Source organism: Syngnathus acus, chromosome 12 (assembly GCF_901709675.1).
Source record: "Syngnathus acus chromosome 12, fSynAcu1.2, whole genome shotgun sequence".
Taxonomy (NCBI): Eukaryota; Metazoa; Chordata; class Actinopteri; order Syngnathiformes; family Syngnathidae; genus Syngnathus; species Syngnathus acus.
The window spans coordinates 6,714,903-6,737,586 of record NC_051097.1 but is presented as its reverse complement, the minus strand read 5'-3'; the positions used below and the strand labels follow the sequence as shown (position 1 = coordinate 6,737,586).

Sequence of the window (22,684 nt, the reverse complement as noted above, 5' to 3'; positions counted from 1 at the left end):
AAACATGCACAGAAACAGCTCAATATTAAAATATACAAATGAGAAAAGTAATCCAAAATTTTTTTTGACCAACCTCATATCGCTCAATGGGAGCTTCTTGTTGCTCCTGCTGCTCCCTAATGGTGTGGTACTCCTTCTCAAACTTCTTCAGCTTCTTCTGACTGATCTGAAGTATGACAGCAAGACTTTTGTTTTTTTTGTCCATTTAATTTATCACATGTAATATTGCTCATATTTTTAATTTAGCTGTTGTCACTGCACGGAGTTGACACTTAATTACATGTATAGTTTCAAAATTAGGATTTGGACTAATAGACAATTTGTTTTTAAAACAGAGTGATTCATGTCTCAAGTTAGAACATTAAAAGATGAAGCAATCTAAATACGAGGGACAATTTGAGCATCTGACAAGCTAGAGAGGAGTTGTGGTCTAATCAGGGTCGGTTAAAATCTCCGCAGTCACAACAACTCACCTCGACGTCACCTGATCAGTTTTATATATGAATTACTTGTAAGCTACACTCTTAAGGATTTGTCAATATGCATGGTGTAAATCATCAGGAAATCTTATTAAAGCGAGGAGGCTCCTTGACGGATGGATGGCGGCCAAAGTTACCTTGAACGTCACAAACTGGGCCAGATGGTCCAAAATCTGTTCAAACATGGCTTTGTGTGTTGCTTGTGGTTAATTACGTATGAAAGCTCAACAGTGACCCCTGCTGGTGAGATTGGGGACTCAAACAAAAATTGGATTTGTTGAGCTGTTTGTTGTTGTTGTTTTAAGATTTTGGGAAATATGAACAGTTTAACCTCTGCCGAGCTGTGTCTTGCCATTCTTCCATTTCGTGTGGGTTAAAGGTCACATACTAAGGGTGTGACACTCACCTTCATGCTGCAAGCCAGCTCCATCAGTTTCTTGGCATTTTCCTCCGAGCGATACCTTTTAGGAACTGGTACACGGAAAAATTTGAGGGCGCCCTCAAAGTCTGTTTGGATCAGATCATCTTTTGATGTCTGAGGAAAAAGAAGAAATGGGTGAGATTTTCCATTTCCAAGGAAGACCAGAAGTGTAACTGTATTTATGAGTATAAGTTGTACTAGTCGAAAATGAATCATTAGTCACTCTGGAGTATATTTACTATATATGTCGCATTTTGGGAATAAATTGTTTGTTCGAAATGGACATAGTAAATAAATCAGTGAAATACAAATAAGCTATAAATGTTACCTTGAGAAGTGCGAGAGCAACATTGAAGATCACACTGATGCCCTGAGGATGACAATAACTGGGTTAACTACACCGATGCCATCAAATGAAATATGAAATGACAGCTCCAAAAAATAATTTCCACCTACCCTATTGATATTTTTGTTTCTTCTAATTTTAAATTAAATACTATTATTCATAATAAATCTATAGGCATTAGTATTTTTATGTTGTATGTTACATTAAAGAAATTGTTAAAATTAATACTAAGAACGCAATGTTCTGCAAATTCAAAACTTTTTAGACTTTCAATCTAAAAAATAAATATCTTCTAAGATTGCCAACGAACCCTGACCCATCCGTGCATGTGTGCTTACCTCACACAGAAGCAGGTCAATGATATGGAAGACCATGTAGAGAGGGAACTTGGCTGTAAAGAGGGTGAGGAACCATTGGGAGGCGTACATGTGAGCCTCCAGACCCACGTTCAGGAAATGGTTGTACAAATCGGGAATATATTCCTTATAAAGACAAAGAGCCGGCAAGTGAACACAAGTACGAGCACACAAAGTATATAAAGTATATATGTATAAAGTATATAAAACCTGCATGAGTCGCTCAAGCTGGAAGAACTTGCAATGCAGATCTTCAAAATTTTGCTTGAAAAGGTCCCTGAGTCCGTAGTCAAACATGATCTTGACGAGCACACTGAAGGCTTGCTCCTCGGGCATCTGAGCAACATAGTCAAAACTTTTATCTACACATCCTCAACACAAACTTAAAAAATGTGAGTGCAATATTTCTCATCTTCATGCAATTTGCAAGTGTGCAGTGATGTGATTTAACCGCTGGGTGGCACTGTTGGCCAAGACAATATTTTCATTCTGGCGTTGCAAGTTTTTTTTTTTGCACTGTTCAGTAAATCTCCATAATTGAAGGCACTTGGTGAGGTTTTTTTAAAGGAGTAACGGAAAAAGCATGAATTTGCAATTTAACTCATGAAATAATGTATATCTATGATTTAGTTATTAATATTTTTACCTTTTACCAATAATGCCATGTAATCATCAACGTGATTATTTCTTCTTGTTAGAATAAAATCAATTTCAATCAGATGTAGCAAATTGTAGTGGTTCTATTTCTAATGCAACAGTGGAAATCTCAATATGGGCTTGATTATGTAACATTCAATGGAAAAGAGTCAAAAGTTTGAGAGGCTGAAGGAAAAAAAAAAAAAAACACAATAAGCTGTTTGCACAAGTGGAAACACCCTAAAGCTAATAACATTGTTGACCCTCCTTTTGGCATATTTGTCAGGAAAAGTGGCAAAATATTTCCTCCGAGTCAAGATGGCAATGCTGATAGACTCCCCCATCCCCTAAAAACTAATTCTGCCATTAAAACAAAACATACTTCAGATGTTTGTTTTTCAATTTAATTGTACACCTTATAAATCAAATTAAAAAATAACAAATTATGTAATGTGGTCTAATTTCTTTCCACATTTGATTTTTTTTTATTTCATCAGTTGAATGTCAACATTGGATATCCACTATAAATTTAACAAGAAAAATTCCAGACGCTTGTATTTTATTAAATATAAAGCAAAAATAATAATTCATTTGCAAACATAAAATGGGGTCAAACTAACTTTAAAGATAACAAATGTGGCTCGAAATTTGGATGACATATTGAGATCTGATATATAAGATGTCATTGATTTTGCACGTGACTAATGTTTGCGTCAACTTATTGACCCATCAAATGACTGCACTGCACATACAGTAGCACCCTCCAGTAAACCTTCCGAGAAGTTATTACGTGACGCCAAAATATCACGGGAGTCGATATCGGAGACTGATGCCAAAGGAGAACACTAAACACTTGTTCCCTGAGCTTGAAGTTGTTGTACTTTTTTTTATTTTACTGGAAGCCAGCTGATAAGAGGATTTAAGGCGCGTTAAAAAACACACCTAAAGAACAGAACCCCTCTTCACTTTGGTTTGTCTGATGGAAAAAACGTGTTTTTGCTGGACTGATATGAAAACTCACGTGCAAGAGGAGCACAGCGGCCAAGAAGGATTGTCCCTGGCAGTAGCCAATCTCTTCATCATACACAGAGTAAGCCTGGGGGGAGGACAAAACACACATGTACAAAACCAACGTCAATACAGTTCATGCAAAGGCTGAAAAAAGAGATTATCAATTTAAAAAAAAAACGTATGCTGGTCTTGTGATTGTGCTGACTAATAGTTCATCCACCCTCTTGGATGAGTGCAAGACGAGTCCAGCATGTACCCACACCCCAAATCAGCTTGGCAAATTCCATTCTTGTTTGGAAACCATCAAGTCCGGCTTTTTTTTTCCCCAGACATTTTATGTATCACAGTCGTATCGGTACTTGGTATCGGTAACTACACAAGGATTGAGTACTCGTGCTGATATCGGTCTGAAAAAAAAAAGTGGTGTCAAACAAAAATTAAATGTCTCACGAAAACTTCTACCTGTGATTGAGTCAAATTGCAGACGTGCATCACACATTTTATTTTGATTTTCACACTTTCTTGACTCATATGTGTCAAACTAAATTAATAGCTGTGAACCAACCCTCTTTGGAGAGTAAGACGACCCAAAAAAAACAAAAAGTCACAAAAGCAATAAAAGCAAACCTTCCATAGAGGTGTTCCAAATGACATTTAGCAAACTAAATCCTTCCATGGAGGTGTTTCAAATGACATTTTGTGCGTCTGTCGTATTTTTTTCCTGAAAATGTTCATTAAATTCCTAACTGGAGTTTTAAAGCATCTCAAAATTTCACCCACTGCTGTAGATCCATAAGGCAGTAAATAAAACAGAGGAAGAAATGAATAAACATCTACAGAAAAGCCAGCTGTTTACATCGTATCACTCAGATAAAGCTTGTTTAAATACCGCAATCCGAGCAGATGGAGTTCTTCATTTAGAAACGCGTGGCGACTAAACATGTGTCAGTGTGATGGAGAAAATGAAACCGGGCGGGGATGGTTTATGGTGCAGATGTTGCCGAGTAGAAAGTTCCAAACGGTTGAGGTGGCCCACTGAGCTACAAATGCGAGTAATGCGTCAAGTGGAAGTGACAAAGCGCGGATCAATCCACGAGCAGAGCAAAAAGAGGGAGGGGAGGGGGGGAGGACTGAATTATTCAAACACACCTGAGGAGGTGGTTAACTGCGTGGAGATGGATGCACTCGCTGCAGTTCGACATCCATAATGAATGAAAGGAAAAATCAGAGAGCAAAAGCAACTGCAGCCGCCGGCTTTGAAATGAGCGTTTCGATAATAAGCGCAAAAAAAGAGAAAAAAAAGCTCATTTGATGGTCAAAAGCGGAGCATGTGCTTTAAATGTTGATTCGATATGGTGTTCTGAGGAAATGTAATCTCGGTTATTTGGAAGCCCTTCGAGGGGGGGGGCACACAGACCATCATTGTTTGTGATCATGAGGCCGTGAAGACATGTGCATCCACACCAAAAAAAGTTTTTTGTTTTTGTTATGCGCGTGTTATCTTTTTTTGGATGTTTTTTTTTTTTTGCTGGCTCATTCAAAATGATTTAAAAAAAAAAAAAATCCTCAAATTGTTGCTGATTCACCAAAATGAGTGGCCTGAAATTAGAAGGGGGTTTTATCTCTCTTATCATCACTCAGTATTGAGATAAAACCGTTTTAAAACTTTTTTCCTATAATTGATTCAAAGACACGAATAAAATGGGAACAACTGGATAATTTGGCTAACAACTCTCTCATGTGACAGTAATCTTTTTGCATGCTCTATTAGTCAGGGGCGCGAGACTCAAAAGGATTTTTTGGGGTTGTCATAATAATAACATAATAAAAGGAGTGTTTGAAATACCTTGCAGATTTTATACAGGGAGTCTTGCCCATCTCCTCCAGTGTCTTTGAAGTAGTCATGAGCCGGGAACGTTCTGTTAATGTCCCGAGTGATGGCACTGTCCTGCGGGGATTCCTAGCAGCGAGATAAAGGAGGAAAGAGAGCAAACAAAGATTAGACAGTTGTTAAAGAAGAAAAATGAAAATGACTCGCCACATGATGTGGCCATTTATTTCCCCCTGTAAATTGTTTTGAGAGCAGATTGCAATCTGTGTTGGAGCTTTATTGCATAGCACTGAGGTGGAGCTCACCTTGGGTGATGTCAGGTACACATTTGTTCATTTATTTGGTCTCCTGAGATGGAATTTGTACAAGCTTTTATTGAAAGGTTTTGGCGCACGGGCAAAATGGCCTCGCATTAGTCGATAATGGGAGAAGGAAGAAATAAGACTAAGAATCCATCAAGAAGATAATTAATTGGGGAATTTGCTTTAATAAGAATGTTGGATGTTATTTGAAGATCTTGTCTTTTAGGAATACTACAAATGAGCGTGGGTGATATTAAAAAGGAAAAAAAATGATTTATTAGCCACTGCAATTGGCTGACGACCGATAAAAATAAAATGTAAAATATTAAAATACGGTCATGATACGAAGAGTTTATTGTGTTTTTGCAGCATTCAACGGCTCTCTATAATTTTATTCATTCAGGAATAATATTCAGATTTTGTTTTGTTTTTTTTAAATAAAAAAACACAATTTGTGAACAACTGAATGATTGTACTAGATTTTGGGCGGCCCCACATGACAAGATTTTTTTTTTTTTGCAGCTACCAAGTTCCTGATATCCATCAAGACCACAGCGCCCTCCTTCCCTTTGTCATTAAAATCTCTACACCAACATCCACAAAGGAAGAACAGCCAGATGAAAATAAACTGCATCCAAAAAAGAAACACAGGAAGAAAGTAATAGTAAAACTAAAATCAGCTAATGGCGATCACGGTCCGGCATCCGTGTTTGCTACCGAGTACAGATAGGTTCCAAATATGTTTGTTGTTTACTGTGTCTGTCCAACATATGGCACACTACATACTGTGCTAAATTCTTCACATTCTGTCATTCCTGCTTTGCTAATATGATAGTGCAGTAAGCATCTGTACAGTTGAAGCCCAAGGCGATAAGCTCTCCGTCTATCTATCGGCTCATTCCGAGGCAAATCTTTGATAATGATGCATTTTACAGCCAGAAGTGTGTCCATGAAAAAGATCCACACAAGTGAATGATAAGCTTGTGTATTTATATAAGCACCACTTAGCTGTTCTTATCGCAAGTGCTGAAAGCTCAGACAAAGACCTTTGACATAATGGCCAATTAGCTTCCCTTCTGTCTTGGTATGAAGCTAGCGTGAGAGGAGAGTGAAAACACAACCAATGTCTTATAGCGGTGGACTTAAGTGCGAGGACGAGCAATAAAAGTCGTTTGCTTTCTTGATGTATGTATTTTAGAAATTACACAGTGGGATTACACTGGTGGGGGTTCAATATGAACATCATAAAATGTGATTATTTACACTGAGTAAATTTTTTGGCCTCAGTTACAATTGGTGCTAGTGTTTTAAGTTGTAAAACTATTTCCAGAACTATGTTCAATCAATTTTCCTCCAAATTTGAGAGCATGAGCAAGTTGATCTAATTAGTATAGCCAACGCCTTTGGTTGGGCCTATGACTAAAAAAATAACTTGATTGTACGAGAATGCAACAAACAGGAGCTCGGTTGTTGTCAAAGCTGTTTCTGTCTCACCACAAGAAAATAATTCGAATTGATGATGACGATATGATATGGATTAACTTTTCATTTATCGACATAAAATGTCCGAAACACATTTCCAACAAATAAATTGCTGTAATAAATGTTGCATGAGGTTCGTAGAAAACTGCTATGTCAAAACGATTGCTTCCTTGGATGAAGGAGAATAACTATAAAGGGATTGCGCTTAAGTATCAGTGATGGGAAAATGAAGCTTCAAATTTGTTTCATGAAGCAGTTGTATTTTGTACTCCACTAGGTGGTGCTGTTTCTATTAAGGAGTTTAAGAAATGGCAAGTCTCAGCCCAGTGTTAAACAGAGTGCCATCTGGAGAAGTAAAAGAAAAAAATTCAACAACTGATTCATGAAGCAAATATGAAGCTTCATTTTCCCAGCACGATTATAATTAAAGCAAGAGGACAACATGTAACCTGATTTTCGACGAATAAAAAATCTCAGTGGGGTTGAGCCAAATGAGGCAGTATGCGTACTGTAACGCTGGGAATAGCGGCTCCGAGTTGCACTTCCGTGGGAAGGTTGACTATTTAGCCCTCTATTGTTTATGTCCCTGATTTTGTTTGAGTTAACACAATGGCCGACTTGTCATTCTGTTATTCTTTCTCAGCTCCCCGTTGAAATGCCGAAAGAACATACGGCAGGATATTATTTAAACCTGACGAATTTTCCTTATCGCGTTCTTTCACTCTCCAAAACTTGATCCTCTCTGCTCTGTTCTAATCTTTGCGTAGTCAATCCAAAATATTATTTAAATCCTTCACACACGCAAGCATCATCACAAACGTTAACCATAATAGCGTCACCGAGGACCAACTCAACTTGCTTCAATCTTACATATTCAGTCATCCACATAAACGCGCGCTGCCTCATTACCAGAATGCACACTCAGCATTTTGCATTCTGGTGCCGTTGCGTTCCAGCCCATTTACATCGCGTGAGCATTTTCTCAGACACAATCTAAACTGGCAATTTAACAAATGATTGAAAGCTATTATTCTCGAAGATCTCGCAAAAGAATTCCGTCGGCCATAAATGTTTGAACACGTTTATCATCTACTGCGATTAGAAAAAGTAAACAAAGGTCCACAGAGATCAAATGACATTTATTTTCTCAGCACTGATGCACAACATGTACAAAGTTACAATACAAGATACAGTACATGTAGGTTAGCCACCTACAGAGCATCATAAAGTCTTTTGCTATTGGTCAAAAGGGTTTCAGCAAAAACACATTTGATTGATTTGATCACAACATTCTCCATCTATCGATTCAAACTAACACGACTCAGTCCGGATATGACGATGTGATTTATTTTGGTCAGACTGGACTCTTGTATGTTTTCGAGAGCGAAAAAGTCAGCTGCTCACAAAAGCTTGGTCATGAGTGTACAATTGGTTTCGTACTGGTGGGTCCTATTTAGATTCTAAAATAAGCACAAAGCAAACTCAATAGAGATTGGAAGACAGATAAGAAAATGGCTGTCTCCAGCTTTCCATGTGTGTTAAATTGGTTCAAAGTGAATTGATTAAGGTTGCACAACCTCTTAAAGTATTTGCACTGGAATTGAATGTAATAATTTAATGATAGTATCTCTTGAGGCTTTTATTTACAAGGAGTCATGCTGTATGTATGTACAGATTGGGAATTTATGAACAAAATATTGACTCCACTTGCTTCCTGACCAACAAACAATCCAGAAAGTAGTGCACATAAAATTTGTTGGCAGCAGCAACACCCGTCATCTGACCTTGAATTTTCTTGAAAGAAAAAAAAATTGAGATCACTTGTGTAGATTAAAATCTGACAATCTTTTCAAGATTCAAAAAAAAAACCAACATGTTACAGTAGGATCGCCTCGATAAAACCCGCCAAGGGAAAGATGCACTTTCGTAATAAATAAAATCGCAGTTCGGTTCTGCCTCGTTTATGTCTTCACAATGAAATAAAACACACACATTCAATATGCCGTTTCTTTACACCGACAATGAGGTGACGACAGAAGGTAGTAACAAACGATTATCATATTTGGCACCGCTTCACAAACGACAGCATTTCGTAAGACATCACGTGAATCTATCACCATGGCGCATAATTACAAAACCGTACACCCACAAAAAAAACACTTGAAATATCCTCGTGTGGGAGAGAGTCGAGCAACCCAAGGTGAAACCCCGCGTTGCTTTAATTAACAGTCTTGTTCAGCCATTGGTCGCGTTCTAGTTATACCCCGAGCTGAGTCACCGACAAAAGCGAGAAGAACACCATGAAATGAAACCATGCAAGTGTGACAAGCTAAATACAATGTACAGCAAATGGACCTTTCTTGGCTGGCTGCTTTTTGCAAACGGAAAATTGACAGCCGAGTCTTTTTCGGTCTAACAGTCACATGTCTACAAAACGGAGCCCTCTTGTCTGTAAAGGTAACGCGATCCCACTTTCAAGGCAACAACTTCACAGTCTTGACCATCTACACCAAAAGTGTAGAACCCCCTCAAATATTTACAAGTCCCCATAGTGGATACCAATAAAAAAAAAAAAAATCTGTCTTTGGTATACAACATTAGGTATAAAGCTATATATCTTTCCACGGTTTGTACTCGTACAATGGATCTATTCAGCTTTCTGAATGTCAAGTTCCAGCAAGCTCCGAAAAGTCAAATGATGATGGGGAACATACAATTCACGCATGCACACGGATACATGCGAGTCTCAGGGGTCGCTTTCCTTTCAAAAGCCGGAGAGAACGGTCTCTTTGTTTTGTTCTTGTGAGTTTTGCTCAAGGTTTTGTGCAAACGCACAGGTACATTACAGCCATCACAATACTGCATCAAACTAACAACAAGGCAGTTTTTCATATTAGGAACGTGAAGTTTCAGCTCCGGCGGAACACACAGCGTGTCATCAGACCAACGTCCTTAGGCGGAAGATGTACCAGATTATTAAAGCTGTACCAGTTATCAGCGTACATTTAGTGTGAAAACATCCACTCTTGTTCTTTTTTTGCACGGCAAATAAATTCGTGCGATGAAATGAATAAGACAGGAGAGAAAATTGGGGTTGAAAGCTGCATGACATGCAAAGAGAAAAGGGATTTCAAAAATAAACAGCAGTTTGGCTAACAGTCAAAGCCTTTCGTGGTCATTCATTAGAAATTTGTTGAAATTTCATCAAGACTGAATATTTTGTCCAAACCAATAGAAAATTGATAGAAAACTGATTTTACTTTTCTACTGCTTGTCAGTCATTGACAATGTACACACAATTGGATTATTCTAAGGACGGGAGGAATGGCAGGAACACCTCAAAGAACTTCAAATGACATAAAAGCTCAGTTCGCTATAATGTTTGTGATCTGGACTGACAAAATAAGTTAGATACACGCGACCAAAGGTTCGACCTGCTCTAAATTCGCATCCATCTCTCACTACTGTCTCTTCCTTGAATGAATGACACCTTGCAGGGTGAGTTTATCCTTCAGCGCTTCACTCTAGGCTCCCTCCTGCTGCCAGCTGTGGCGTGATCACAGAGGACATCTGTGTGACCTCCAAATGCGAAGGAAACAGCTGTGGCACAACGACGACCCCCTTCATTTCTTCGTGGGATCGTTAAAAGACGTTTTTTTCCCGAGCGGTTCAGATGCCAAATTGCAAGGCTGTCCTACTACACGTGACAGGTTGTGCCGATTCCGTGACCGGATCCGTAGGCTGTCCCAGCACATCCCTGTTCGACAGAACCGATGAAAGCCTTTTTGGGTTTCCGGACGCTGAAGCCGCGGCCGCCTCGTTGCAAACAGTACGAGCAGAGTCGCTTGAGGCCCTTCCTGAAGGCGGAGTTGGAGAGGCTGTAGATGAGACAGTTGCAGAAGCTGTTGCTGATGGCCAGCCAAGTGGTGAGGAAAGACGCTGCGGAGTGGTGGTAGATTCCGCCGCTCTCCAACAGAAAGTAAATGATGTAGGGCAACCAGAGGATGTAGAAGACGCTGGTGATGCGGAACAGCACCATGGCGTACCGTTTGTCCGGGTAAGTCGGTTGTTGATAGTGATGCTGGTGTTTCTGAGGTTTGAACAAGCCGGGCGATTGCTTTTGCTCAAGCTCGCCGTTGTCTTTGTCCAGAGATCCAGATATCAAACCGGGGTCTTGATTGGGTTGGGGTCGGTAACGTGCGTGCCGTTCGCTGATCTCCCGAGTGTGCTGCCGGCAGATTTTGAAGATGTTGACGTAAGTGAAGCAGACGGTGAGAGCGGCGGGTGCGTAGAGAAGGACGACGATTAAGGTTGTGAAGGCCGGTTGGGTTTTCCACTCGACAGCGCACCACTCCACGACATCGCCGTGGTAACCGGGCTTTCCCCAACCCAGGAATGACGGGAGGAAGATCAATGCGGAGTACAACCATATGAGGACGATGCAGCAACGCACTCGACACGGCGTTACCATGGCCGCGTAGGTCAGGGGTTGCGTGATGGCGATGTAGCGGTCCACACTCACGCATGCTAACGACGCCATGGAGACAGACTTCAAAACAGACACCAGGTAGCCAAACACCTGGCAGGTGAGTTTGGGGTCGAGTCCTTGGAGGTGATGAAGTAAAGACAAGGAGGGGAAGAGACAGCTGACACCGACGAGCAAATCGGCGTATGCCATGGTCTGGATGAAGGCGCTGGTGGTGTGCTGGCTCAGCAAAGGGGCGCAGTGGAAAACAAAAATGACCACCAGGTTGCCCGAAATAATCAGAACGGTGAGGAGGAGGATAATGGAGACTTCAAGCAGGCAGGTGGTGATAATTTTGGAATAGCTTATCTCAAGCAGGCAAAAGGGAGCGGAGTAGTTTGACGGGTCAGCGGAGCTCTGGTTGAGTGGATCCAGGTAGGAATTCATCATCTCGGGCAGAAGGACGTCTCTCGGGGTCCGAGCTTGAACCCAAGGACTGTTTTGGCAGGTCCTTGAAACTAACTGCAATGTAGTTTCAATCTAAACCAAATGCTCCATGTCTCAATTCCGTTAATCTGCCACTTCATTTCAAATGCAAGAGGGATGGAAAGGAGGCGATGAAGCCCTCTGAGGCAAATTAACGCAAAATGTCGCTTGCTTTCCTCTGTTGAAGAAATAATCCAGTCGGCAGCATATGGGACAGCGACAGGAGTCCCTCTTATATTTTTGTAGTCCACAAAACCCCAAAAACAGCTCCCAGTAAAAAAATCTTTCTTTGTAACATGCTGAAAAAACAAAGCGGTCATCAACGACGCTCTCTCATTGCCGGCAAACTTCCGTATTTCCCCGGCTCTTTCCACCCCAAGTTTCCGTCTCGTCCTTTGCCAAAGTTAACCGCTGAAAGGCAAGCGGTGTTATGAGCGATGTTGAAAAAGCCTGATCGCACACACGGACGCTTAAACACACCTCCGCACCTCAGCTGTTATTTCTATAAGGAGGAGCGGCAACAATATCTGAAGGGGGAACGAGGTGGGCAGGCATACCGATGCTGGACGAACCCTCTTCCTCCTCCTCCTCCTCCTCTTGGTGATGATTTATCCTCCTTTAGTAACAGTCTCTTTCTTACTCCCAGTCTCCCTCCCACCGTCGCTCTCGCTCTCTCTTTGGCTCTCCCTCGCTGGAGAAGCAGTGGCAGAAGTCCCGCCCCTTCAAAGTGGCTCAAACCAATCATCAAGAGTAGAAACATGCGGCTGCCTCCATCCCACACTTTCTCCGGCCCGCCCCGCCAACCATTTTTTTTCTGCTCTCATGTGAGCATTCAGATTATTCTTGCGACTGTTAAACACAGAGATGTTTACCTCTTCGTGTGTGACGATATCTTTGAACTGTGCCCAAATAACTGATTTTGAATCCCTAATATGAGTCTTCAGTCACAGTAGTTTTGATGTATAAAATTTCATTTCACACAATGACAGAAAAATTGTCAACAAAAAAGTGATTTGCCAACGTGTCAAAGTACCGTGCCAACTATTGCCGAGGGAAAATGAAGTATCTGTAACTGGCATTGTGATTGTGCTCGTTCCCCCAAAATGTAGATAACAGAACCGGAGCGAGAGAATTCTACAGGTCATGAAAGTGCAACACGAGTGATTACATTTCACAGCCTCGGGTTGTGTTAATTAACACCGTGAACAATAGCGCGAGGGATAATTCCTCACGACTTAACTTTTCTGTTGTTCGCAAGAAAGACAAAATCATTCTTGTATGAGTTCATCAGGTTCAGAGAAAAGCAATTGAATATTCTGGAAACACACCGCGGCTTGCTAAATCACCAAACACTCAGTCCATCGATCAGCTGCACCGAATACTATTTGGCAGGTAGTAAATACAGCCGCAATGTAGCAAAAAAAAAACAAAAAAAATGACAACAATGCTATGTGGAAAATAAAATCATGCAGTTGGCTCGTGTTATTGATGCCTTTTGTTTTGTTTTGAAAGCTGAGAAACAAATGGCACAAATATATGAAATCTGTAGCTAGCATAAATTCATTTAACAGAATTGCAGATGTCGCATAAGACAATTTTTGAAAGCGTCATCTCTCTCCGAGCAGACAAGTGTTCATTATAAACTCGAAAGAACCGGTCAGCTCTTCCTAAACATCGTAATGAACCGGTGCTGGATGTTATGATTCCAACTAATTAGGCAGAACCCCGCGCTAAAATTAGACGCCTCATCGGATATTAATAGCCAAACGCGAGATGATCCACATCCTCACTCTAATGACTTTGCGGAGGCTGCAGAGTTTGTCTCGTGCAGAGCAATTTGCTGTCGCGTGATGGAGACCCAAACATTGGCACCAGCCCGCACCTTTCTCTCTACACCCCACCCGGCAAATCCTTTGCCTTCACGCACCCCTTCAGCCCATCGCACGAGGAGCTAAAAATAAATGACGGTGAGGAGAAAAGGGAAGGAAAGATAGCGGGGAGAGGCAAGGGAATAAAGCTCATCATCCAAGGGAGGAAGGTGAGAAACAAGTCCGAGATGCTCGGAACAAAATGGCAATTAGGATGGGGTGCAGTCACAATGATGAAGAGGAGCCAGCGTGACATCTTGACACCGGGGCTGAGCACGTGTGCGCTAAGTTGAGTTAAAACTACCCATCATGCCTCGCCAGGCATCGATGAGCAACTGACCGACTGGATGGAGAAACAAAAAAAAAAAGTGTCTTTTGCGGGGATTTAACGATTTAATTTGTTTCCATTTATTTTAATCGGAAAAGATTATTAGAGATAACGAGTGTTTTGAGGTGCGAGCGTGGTTACGGAATGAATTCAACTCGTATCGCAATGTTCCATTGTGCTTTAACAATTAACACCACGCTGAAAAAAACTGCTTCATTTTGAGTAACACGATTACAATGTATTATCATTTCTTTATTTTTGAGGGAAACCGAAAAATAATATTGATCTACCACATTTTAACCATGAGCAACCAATTAAGTAAATCCAAATGATTTTTTTTTTTTTAAATCTATCGAGGGAAAAAAAACAGATGGTACTTTTGAACTTTCTAATCATCATGCGGTTGACATCATGCATTTTTTTTTTTGGGTCGTTCACAAAAGGCCCTCAGTTTTTTTACCATCCATCGAACTTGTGTTTTTATCAAACCTCGGATACCTCTCGGAAAACGGCGTTCCCGTGGCCCAACACGTGGCAACAATACAAGCGCACTGATTCCCGAGTACCCTTAGGTATTGGCAACTTGAGTGTCACAATGGTCTTGTTGTCTTGCCGAGAACAACGTAGCGTTCTCGCTGTTCGTGCAAAAAAGTATTGGAACAGGTTGGCCTTACACGTACTAGCTTAAGTGTAACTTTCTATTTCTAACAACTTCATTCGAACAATCTTCCACTGGCTGGGCTAGTGCGCTGCCAAAATCATGGCGACAATATAGCCTAATGTGTTGAGCTTTTTTTTGGTAGCTAGCTGGAATGTTAATGAGTCAGCGTTCAAATATAATCTGGTACTTTGAGTTCCTCCGTAGCAGGCAGCCTTGTGTCAGGGTTTTATTGGGAGATGAAAAGGTTACATTTTTAATTGTGACCACTTTTTCAATGGCCTCATCAGAAATGCCCATGAACAGCATGTTCAGACAAGCTGAGACCAGGTCAAGGGCTCAACGAAGCTGCTAGCTAGGACATAACGTCCATTCGACACAAAAGGGACACACAATATGCACAAAACTAATTAGAAGCTTGAACATGACTATGGCATGCACAAATTAGGGGGGAGGCGGAGCCTATATTTAAATAATAACTACATGAGAAGTAAATTACAGTAAGAATTGCAAAGTGACTGTTAATATGAAATTTTACTATGTAACATGTTCATCGAGGCTTCCAAAATCTTGTACAAATCCTCAATTGTATGACCTGCGTTCGAATGTAAAGGTTTTACGATCGGTGAACGTACTTTCCATACTATTTCTGACTAACCAGACAAGCTTTGGGTAGACTAAATAAATCGAAAAGTGTCTGTTGGACGAGCCGCACGTGTTTTCCGAAGGTGGAATGCTTTTAAAAACACGTTCCAACATTCTGTCCGGTGGCTATCGCATCAGTAGCACTGCACATCATTGTTATGGCATTGAGAGTGAAAGCTAACATTCCATTCGTAGCATTTCAAGTTAATAGAAACGATCTGCATAAACTGTTGTTGGACAGGAAGTGTGTGCAGTTGAAGAGATTCAGAGGAAAAGACTTGGGCATTGGGTGGGGGGGGGCACAGTGGTCAGGCAGTGAGAAGTGGGTGGGGGGGATGGGGGAAGTGGAGGAAAAAGGCAAGACCAACATCTTTTCACCACCTGGGAACCAGCCTCGTGCCCCCGGGATGTTGCCTTTACATAAGCAGACGACAGAGTTGCAGCAAAGCTGAAAGCAGCATCGGCATATTGTCGTGTGTGTGGGGGGGGGAGGGACTGAGTCTGAGTAAGTTACTGATTTTTTTTTTTTTTTTTTACATCTCAAAGCAAAATGTACAAATGCCCAATTAAGGGCTTTTGCACCACCTTACTTGGGAATTTTTGGAGACACATTGCATGGTTGGACTATGGGGAAATATTCCCAAAATAAAAATCCTGGGATTTTTTTTTTTCCTGAGACACTGTACTACTCTCCAGAGACCACTGGGGCCTTTTTTTTTTCTTCTATGCAGTGGAGAACAACATTTGTGGCTCCTTTAAATTACCATTATTAGCATTATTATTATTATGATTATTATTACCCTTGTATTTGTGCTCAAAATGTGCCATAAGTCTAAATACATGATGCATGGCTTCTGTAAGTTTAAAGAGACACTAGTGATTATTTTGTCTTACCTTTGTGATAAGGGTGCGGTACTCCTCTACCTGGTGGTCATTGTTGTGGCAACCGGACAAGAGCTGCCAAACCTCCCCGCGGAGTGCCTCGGGAATACCGCTCCGCACCAGAGCAGGAAGCTGCCTGGGTCGCACGGACAAATTCAGATGCCTGGGGAAGACGGTGGAAGAGCAGTGGTCATTAATGGGAACGTCGAAGGCAATTCATTAATTGTGCAAGTGGTTGTTTTGTAGGAAAGAAAAAAAAAAAAGACAAATGCAACAAAAGCCTTACCACTTCGATAACAAATCTCCCCAAGTCTCCAGGATCTTCTCAGCGCACTCTTTGGAAACATCACCAGAACCGCTGAGTAATGGCTCATCATTGTCTAGACACAAAAGCACATGTCATATGTATGTAACTTACATAACTTGTTACGCAATTTACTTGAAATGAATCAATGACTATGGTATCCTTAACGGCGTGTTACTTTTGTGACCGCAGAGTAACAACAAAAACCATAAAATGCAATTTTTTTATTTATCATTAATTTTATTATTTATTTATTTTATTTAATAATGTGTTTGATCAATCTCGATACACATTTATTTTTTTTAAATTAAAACTACTCAAATAAATTCACTTTCCTAGCATATTAAAATTTGACGCAATGTAACCTGTAAACAATAAAAGAACAGAATGTGTTTTAAGGGACCAAGCTGTATTTAACTGCAATTCTTGGAATTGATCAAATTGCCAAGAGCACGATGTTTCACCCAGAGGGTGCACAAATGTGTTCTCGCTACAACTTAAGACTCGTTGTTATGATGCGTTGCGTAACGCCGCAACCTTTAACCCAATGATGCGCCGCCGTTTCCCTATCGGCTGTATGTGAAATGGAGAATGAACATGTTATCTATCGAAAGTAGAGATGAGCACCCAAACTCAGTGATTCCAGGTTCGAATCGCAGCTTGACCTTTTTTTGTGTCTATGTGCTCACAATGTCGATTACCTTCCTCTTCGTCGTCCTCGGGCGGAGAAGGAACCATGGAACCGGGCCCGCCGGGAATGATACCAGGACTAGCTGTGGTCTTGCGTTTCTCTCTCTCGGTCTCACTTTCCAAACTCACCACCTCGTAAAGTGTGTCGGTGGAGGGACTCTTCCGCTCCTTCCGTTCCATCTAAGAAAAAATGCAGGGGGGGAGAAAATCATCAGGGAAAAGGGCAAACAATGGCATTTTTTTTACTTGACCTTGATTTATTTGGATAAAACTGCACGGCATAAGCGTAAAATACCTGCCGCAGTTTCAGGTAGAAGGTTTCGGTGTGGTTGCGCTTGCTGAAAGGCCAGAAGAGCCGATCGTTGGGGGAGCAGACCCGGACCCTCGTCTCCAGAAGGAAACGCACCGGCTCCTCTACTTCGGTAATGACCAAGTCCACCGCTGTCGTCATGTACATGAATTTATCTAAAAAAAACAAGAAAAAAAACAACATTATTCATATCCAACAAATGAATATGCTTTTTTTTTTAACAGTAGCTGATGTTTGTCACCTTTGGGCGTTTCCTCATTCACAGCCTGGAACTGGGGAGTGCTGGGGTTCCAACTTCCTGTGATGATGTAAGACTTCCCGTCGGAGCTTTTTCCCATCGACTCCTAAAGAGGCGCAGGTTGGAGGAAATTAGCTCATGCTCACACATAACTAGCTACACATATACATCTTACCAGGTCGAGAAGGTGCATGTCACTGTTCTTGACGTTTTTGCCGGGGCTAAGCAGAAGACCAAAACACCTTGAAAAGAAGCACACATAAAAAATATATATAGTTATATTAGTGGTGGAGTTGACTTTTTGTCAATATATTAAAATCATATGCGGAGTTTTTTTTCTTTTTTAAACAAGCCCACCCCAAAAAGTAAAACACCTGAAAAAAAAAAGATCCAAAGCTTTAACAAAATAAAATAAAATGACATTGCGTAACACTGCACCAGCCAAGTGAGTCAGTTATGAGAATTAACTTCTTGAACGGGCCTTCTTACTGTAATATACTAAGATAGTTAGCAGAACATTGAGGATATTTGACATTTTCATCCTCCTTGCGTACATTTCACAATAACATGCCACGAGGCCGAGATTGATGACACCGTGGAATCTGAGGGCCCATCAATTACCCTCTTAAAAGTGCGCTGTAGCGCATCAACTGGAACACATGACCGCCATGATGTTCACTTGCGAGTGTTCGTCAGTGACAGCGGCAGGATGCTTTCGCTTGAAACCACGACAAGTATTAGACAGCCAGAGCTCATGGAAACGGATGAACCCATTTCTGTCATTTCAATCAAATCTGCACGTCTTCCATTCCATGAGTCAAGATCGCTACTGCAAGGTTTGCTCTGTATTTTTAGCGTGTATGTGTGTGCTTCCTCTTACCGCTCAATAGCCAGTTCCTTATTGGATGTCTGCTGGACATAAATGACAATTTTTTTGTCCATTCCGGCACGCAGTTTGAAGCTCTGCTTGTCCTTGTCCTTTGCTACAGCACTATAAAAGGGAAATAAATCAGAGATGAGGGGAAAATTGTCGCAGAAAATCTAGTTCTGATATCTATCGTGGAGGTGAATGGGGAGGAAATAAAAGGGGTCAAAAGATGATTTGAAGCCGCAATCACAAGAGATTCCTCTTAATCAGAGCTTCAAGGATGTTATTTCTGGTCTTAATGCATAACACCAAAACAAGAAAGCACGGAAAGAAGGATGTCATTAGTGATGACGCGGATCAATTCAATTTTAAGCTTATTTTGTGGGACTGGCTTATCTTATATAACCTGAGTCAATACAAGTCTTCAACCTGAAAGTGCCTTTGCCGTCGTCTTCCTTGATTTCCAGGCTGACGGTGAAGGTAAACAAGTCGCTGTCAGGCGTGAGTGGCGCGGGATGCTGGGACGCCAGCGCCGCTTTCTTGGCTGACCGTCGAAATGCTGTGGCAAAGCTGTACAGGATCCTGCTCACCTGCAGAGAGCACAAACAATGTGGAAAAAATTAAAGATAAATTATTAAAGTTTATTTTGTCCCCAAAAAAAGTCATTTGAGTGTACAAAAATAAAAAATAAAATAAAAAAATAAAAGCTCACCGCAGTAAGATTGTGGATCATCAGACTCCTATTTTAGACTGCAGACCTTCAATGTTCATGACTAACAAAGGCGACTTTTGTTAATATTACATATTCCTATTTCCTAAAGGCGACGTTTAAAGGTGCTTCTTGACTATCAACAAAACATTTGTTCTTTAGATCAGAGACTTACAAGATGGCTAAAAAAAAAACAATTCTTTAAATTCATTCAAACAAAGGCACAGTGTTGATTAAAATTATATAAACCCATTTGTTTTGCCAGCTTACAACAATGATGTGCATTTTTTTTTTTTTTTTGAAGCCCATGATTGCCATTCTTGGGGAAAAGTCATTTGGAGGATTCAATGAACCTAACAAATGACAACACGCACACAAGCAAATGAGAGAAAATAAAAAGTCCACTCAGAAAGCCTTGAGCTGAAATTCAAACAGCAAAGCTCAGAATCCTCATTTTACCCCAAACAGGCTAAAATGCCAAGTTGACATTTTAAGATTCATGTGAGTTTCACCGTGACAAAAATACAGTTTCAATTTGGACTCGGGGGCTTTGAAGCCTTAACCTCGTATCTCCTTTTTTTTTTTCCCCCAAACTTGTGTTGAAAAATATAAGCAATGACACGTCCTCTTCCTAACACCTCTTCTTCTGGGGGGCTTTTCTTGCTATTTTATATGTGCGTGTGTGTGCTGCAACACAGCCCAGAGTGCATGACATAACGTTTTTGTGGTGGGGAAGCTCCCAACACTGACGTGGACCCTGTGGGACAGGCCACGGGGTTGAGGGGGGGTTGAATTGGGGGAATCGGCGATCCAAGACAAGAGATGTGCAGCAGCAGACGTGGGAGACATCTATTAAAGGAGTAATATAAACTAATGTTACCATTTTTGTCACGCCCAACTGTGATTTAAAAGAAAATAAATTTTGATGGAGGAATACTGCAAAGTGGCAAGCATCAAATCCTGTATGCGTGTTTTTCTTAAAAAAAAAAAAAAGATGTCAGGATCACAAGTCTCCTCATGTGTCCCAACAGCCGCTCAGCTGGTCTGAAGACTGAAGCGCAATTTGTGGACTTAAAAGGGTGCAAAAATAAGTCACGACACAACATGAGGAAAATAACAGCATCAAACATTGGCTGTGACTATAAAGGACTTTTTGACATTCATTCATTCATTTTCATGTTAACACGAACGTTGCCGCTGTGCTGGAGCCTATCTCGGCTGTCTTCGAGCGGTAGGCGGGGTAACTCTTAAAAATAAAACCTTTATGCAAGAGTTTCCTATTTTTTATCATCGTCTAATCACATGGCTAGCCTCTTGTATTATATTGTGTAAGCACTACAGAAATGAAGTACTTTTGAATATCCTGGGTTGTGAAAATATGAAATTCAACCAACTTACTGCCTCTTGGATTTGGCAACGGAACACGTGGATCCTGAAGATCTCGGCGTTGTAGTGGCTCTCGGTGAACGCAAAGCAGTCGCTCTCCGGCGTGCCGTCATGCCCGCGCACGCAGAAGAGAATTTTATAGATGGGGTAGTTGGCGATCTCCGTGCTGTTGTTGGGGTCCAAAAGCCTGTGGAAATAAATGTGAGGAAAACTCAACGTGTGTATGTAGACTAATCGGCTGGAATTAATTTGATGCGCTTACCTGACAGTGCCTTCGGACACGCCCGGCACAGACAAGGTGACGTCCAAGGGGAGCTGGCATTGGTCCCTGAGGATGCCCATCATACGGAGGGCCTCCACTTCACTGCGGGGGGCGTTGACCGAAGCGCAGCCGAGATACGTCAGCTGGCTGAAGACTACGCTGTCTTCATCTGGGATGGGACTACCGGGACTGCCGTCCGATGATGACTCATCTCCTGTGAAAGGGGAAAGCATACGTTTTTTTTCCATTCCTACTTTTTATTCATATCCCCAGGGACATAAAGTAACTTTCATGTGCGTGGGGAAAAAAAAAACAAGGTGATGTTGATATGGATACAGTGAATTCGCCTTGGAAATGAATGAGGTTATCAGTCTATAATCGAAAACAATCAAAACTGTGTCACGATTTCTTAATTGGTGTGACCTAAGATTCGTTTCTAGGGTTGATTAAGGCATTCATTTCTAACGGGGATTAAAATGATTTTGGTTTGGAGATAAACAGGATTACATTTTCAGACCGCATTGCCGTTTCAAATCTCAATAATCATGACATTTAGCCCCGGATAGTAGGAGTAGTTTATGGGTTCCACTCATTTCAAAGTGGTAAACACAACTATCTGCAAAAAACATTTGAAGAACATTGATTGATTGATTGATTGATTGATTGATTGATTGATTCATGATCACCTTGCAGAAATGTACATTAATACCACAAGGTCATAAAAACTGTAAACCTACATAATTTACTTTTCTTTCATCACATTTAATTCTGTATTCTTCCAATTGTTTTTTTTTGTGCCAATTTCGTAGGATGAACTTGAAGTGTTCTACTGCATTAATAAGATGCATAAATATGTCATCCGTTAAATTAGTCAATTGAGTTCCTTCCAGCTAAAAACTTGACATGACCACGCACCTCGATAGGACCTCTCATTCAGCTCGCTCTCCTGCGCTGTCTGAACAGGAAGTACCATCTCCACCTTGGGTGCAGGAGCACTAAGGGGGTCGGTGCCTGGTGCTACGGGTGATGCTGTGTTGGGCAGGAGGCCCTGGTCGCCAGCGCCCGCCAGGGGCCCCAGCCTGGCCTCAGCCGACGACGGCTCCATGAGGACATCCTCTAGCTCCCTCTGGAGTTGCTGCTCGCTGCCATTTCCCACAATCTGACAAACACACACACATTGTTGAATGCACAGATGTTGTTAAACATACAAACACACTGATGACACTTGTGAAGCAATTTTTCCAACATGTGATTGACCATGATACTGATAAGGTACTCAACATAAGCGCATTCGATATGTCCTCGTTATGGAACCCAGCCGTGGTTCCGCTTCTCACCAAATTCTTGGAAAACATCATGTATGTCAAGTGATTGCTATTAATAGTCAGTAAGTCAGTTAGGTAAGTGTGTTAAGTTAGAAAAGAACTAAAATAAAATCCAACTGAAGAGGGCGCTGTTGCACTGACAAAATGATTCCTAATAGGAAAGTTATTTATTTCCTCCATTTCCTGTTGTGGTATTTGGATTTTAAAGAAATTGGGATGGGGGTCTTACCAAAAAAAAAAAATCCCTGAAGACATTTCCATGCTGAGCAATAATCTTGCTGAGCTACACCACAATGGGAGACCTTTGTGGATAGTCGTAATTCTTTACGCTAATGGCCATGCGTCACTACATATGCACACTACACAAGTTTAATGCCGTCGTCACCATGATAGCTA

At 41.2% G+C, this 22,684-nt stretch overlaps 2 protein-coding genes across 3 annotated transcripts in view; both read right to left on the bottom strand.

Annotated features, from left to right (window-relative positions):
- Positions 1-22,684, bottom strand: part of LOC119131803 (rab GTPase-activating protein 1) — a 33,891-nt gene that overhangs the window by 7,106 nt on the left and 4,101 nt on the right. For both annotated transcript variants that reach the window (XM_037266523.1, XM_037266524.1), the window contains 18 exons: positions 21,879-22,122; positions 20,964-21,177; positions 20,714-20,888; positions 19,036-19,196; positions 18,619-18,729; positions 17,914-17,980; positions 17,742-17,844; positions 17,486-17,655; positions 17,202-17,370; positions 16,483-16,576; positions 16,209-16,359; positions 5,096-5,209; positions 3,260-3,334; positions 1,813-1,938; positions 1,585-1,728; positions 1,229-1,270; positions 886-1,014; positions 74-166 (listed from right to left, as the gene is read on the bottom strand). In XM_037266523.1, the coding sequence (XP_037122418.1) occupies positions 74-166; positions 886-1,014; positions 1,229-1,270; positions 1,585-1,728; positions 1,813-1,938; positions 3,260-3,334; positions 5,096-5,209; positions 16,209-16,359; positions 16,483-16,576; positions 17,202-17,370; positions 17,486-17,655; positions 17,742-17,844; positions 17,914-17,980; positions 18,619-18,729; positions 19,036-19,196; positions 20,714-20,888; positions 20,964-21,177; positions 21,879-22,122 (2,382 nt within the window). The remainder of the gene's footprint in view (positions 1-73; positions 167-885; positions 1,015-1,228; positions 1,271-1,584; positions 1,729-1,812; positions 1,939-3,259; positions 3,335-5,095; positions 5,210-16,208; positions 16,360-16,482; positions 16,577-17,201; positions 17,371-17,485; positions 17,656-17,741; positions 17,845-17,913; positions 17,981-18,618; positions 18,730-19,035; positions 19,197-20,713; positions 20,889-20,963; positions 21,178-21,878; positions 22,123-22,684) is intronic.
- LOC119131842 (probable G-protein coupled receptor 21) lies at positions 7,985-12,753 on the bottom strand. The gene has a single exon (XM_037266608.1). It carries the CDS (start codon positions 11,777-11,779, stop codon positions 10,562-10,564), a length of 1,218 nt encoding a protein of 405 aa, XP_037122503.1. The 5' UTR covers positions 11,780-12,753; the 3' UTR covers positions 7,985-10,561.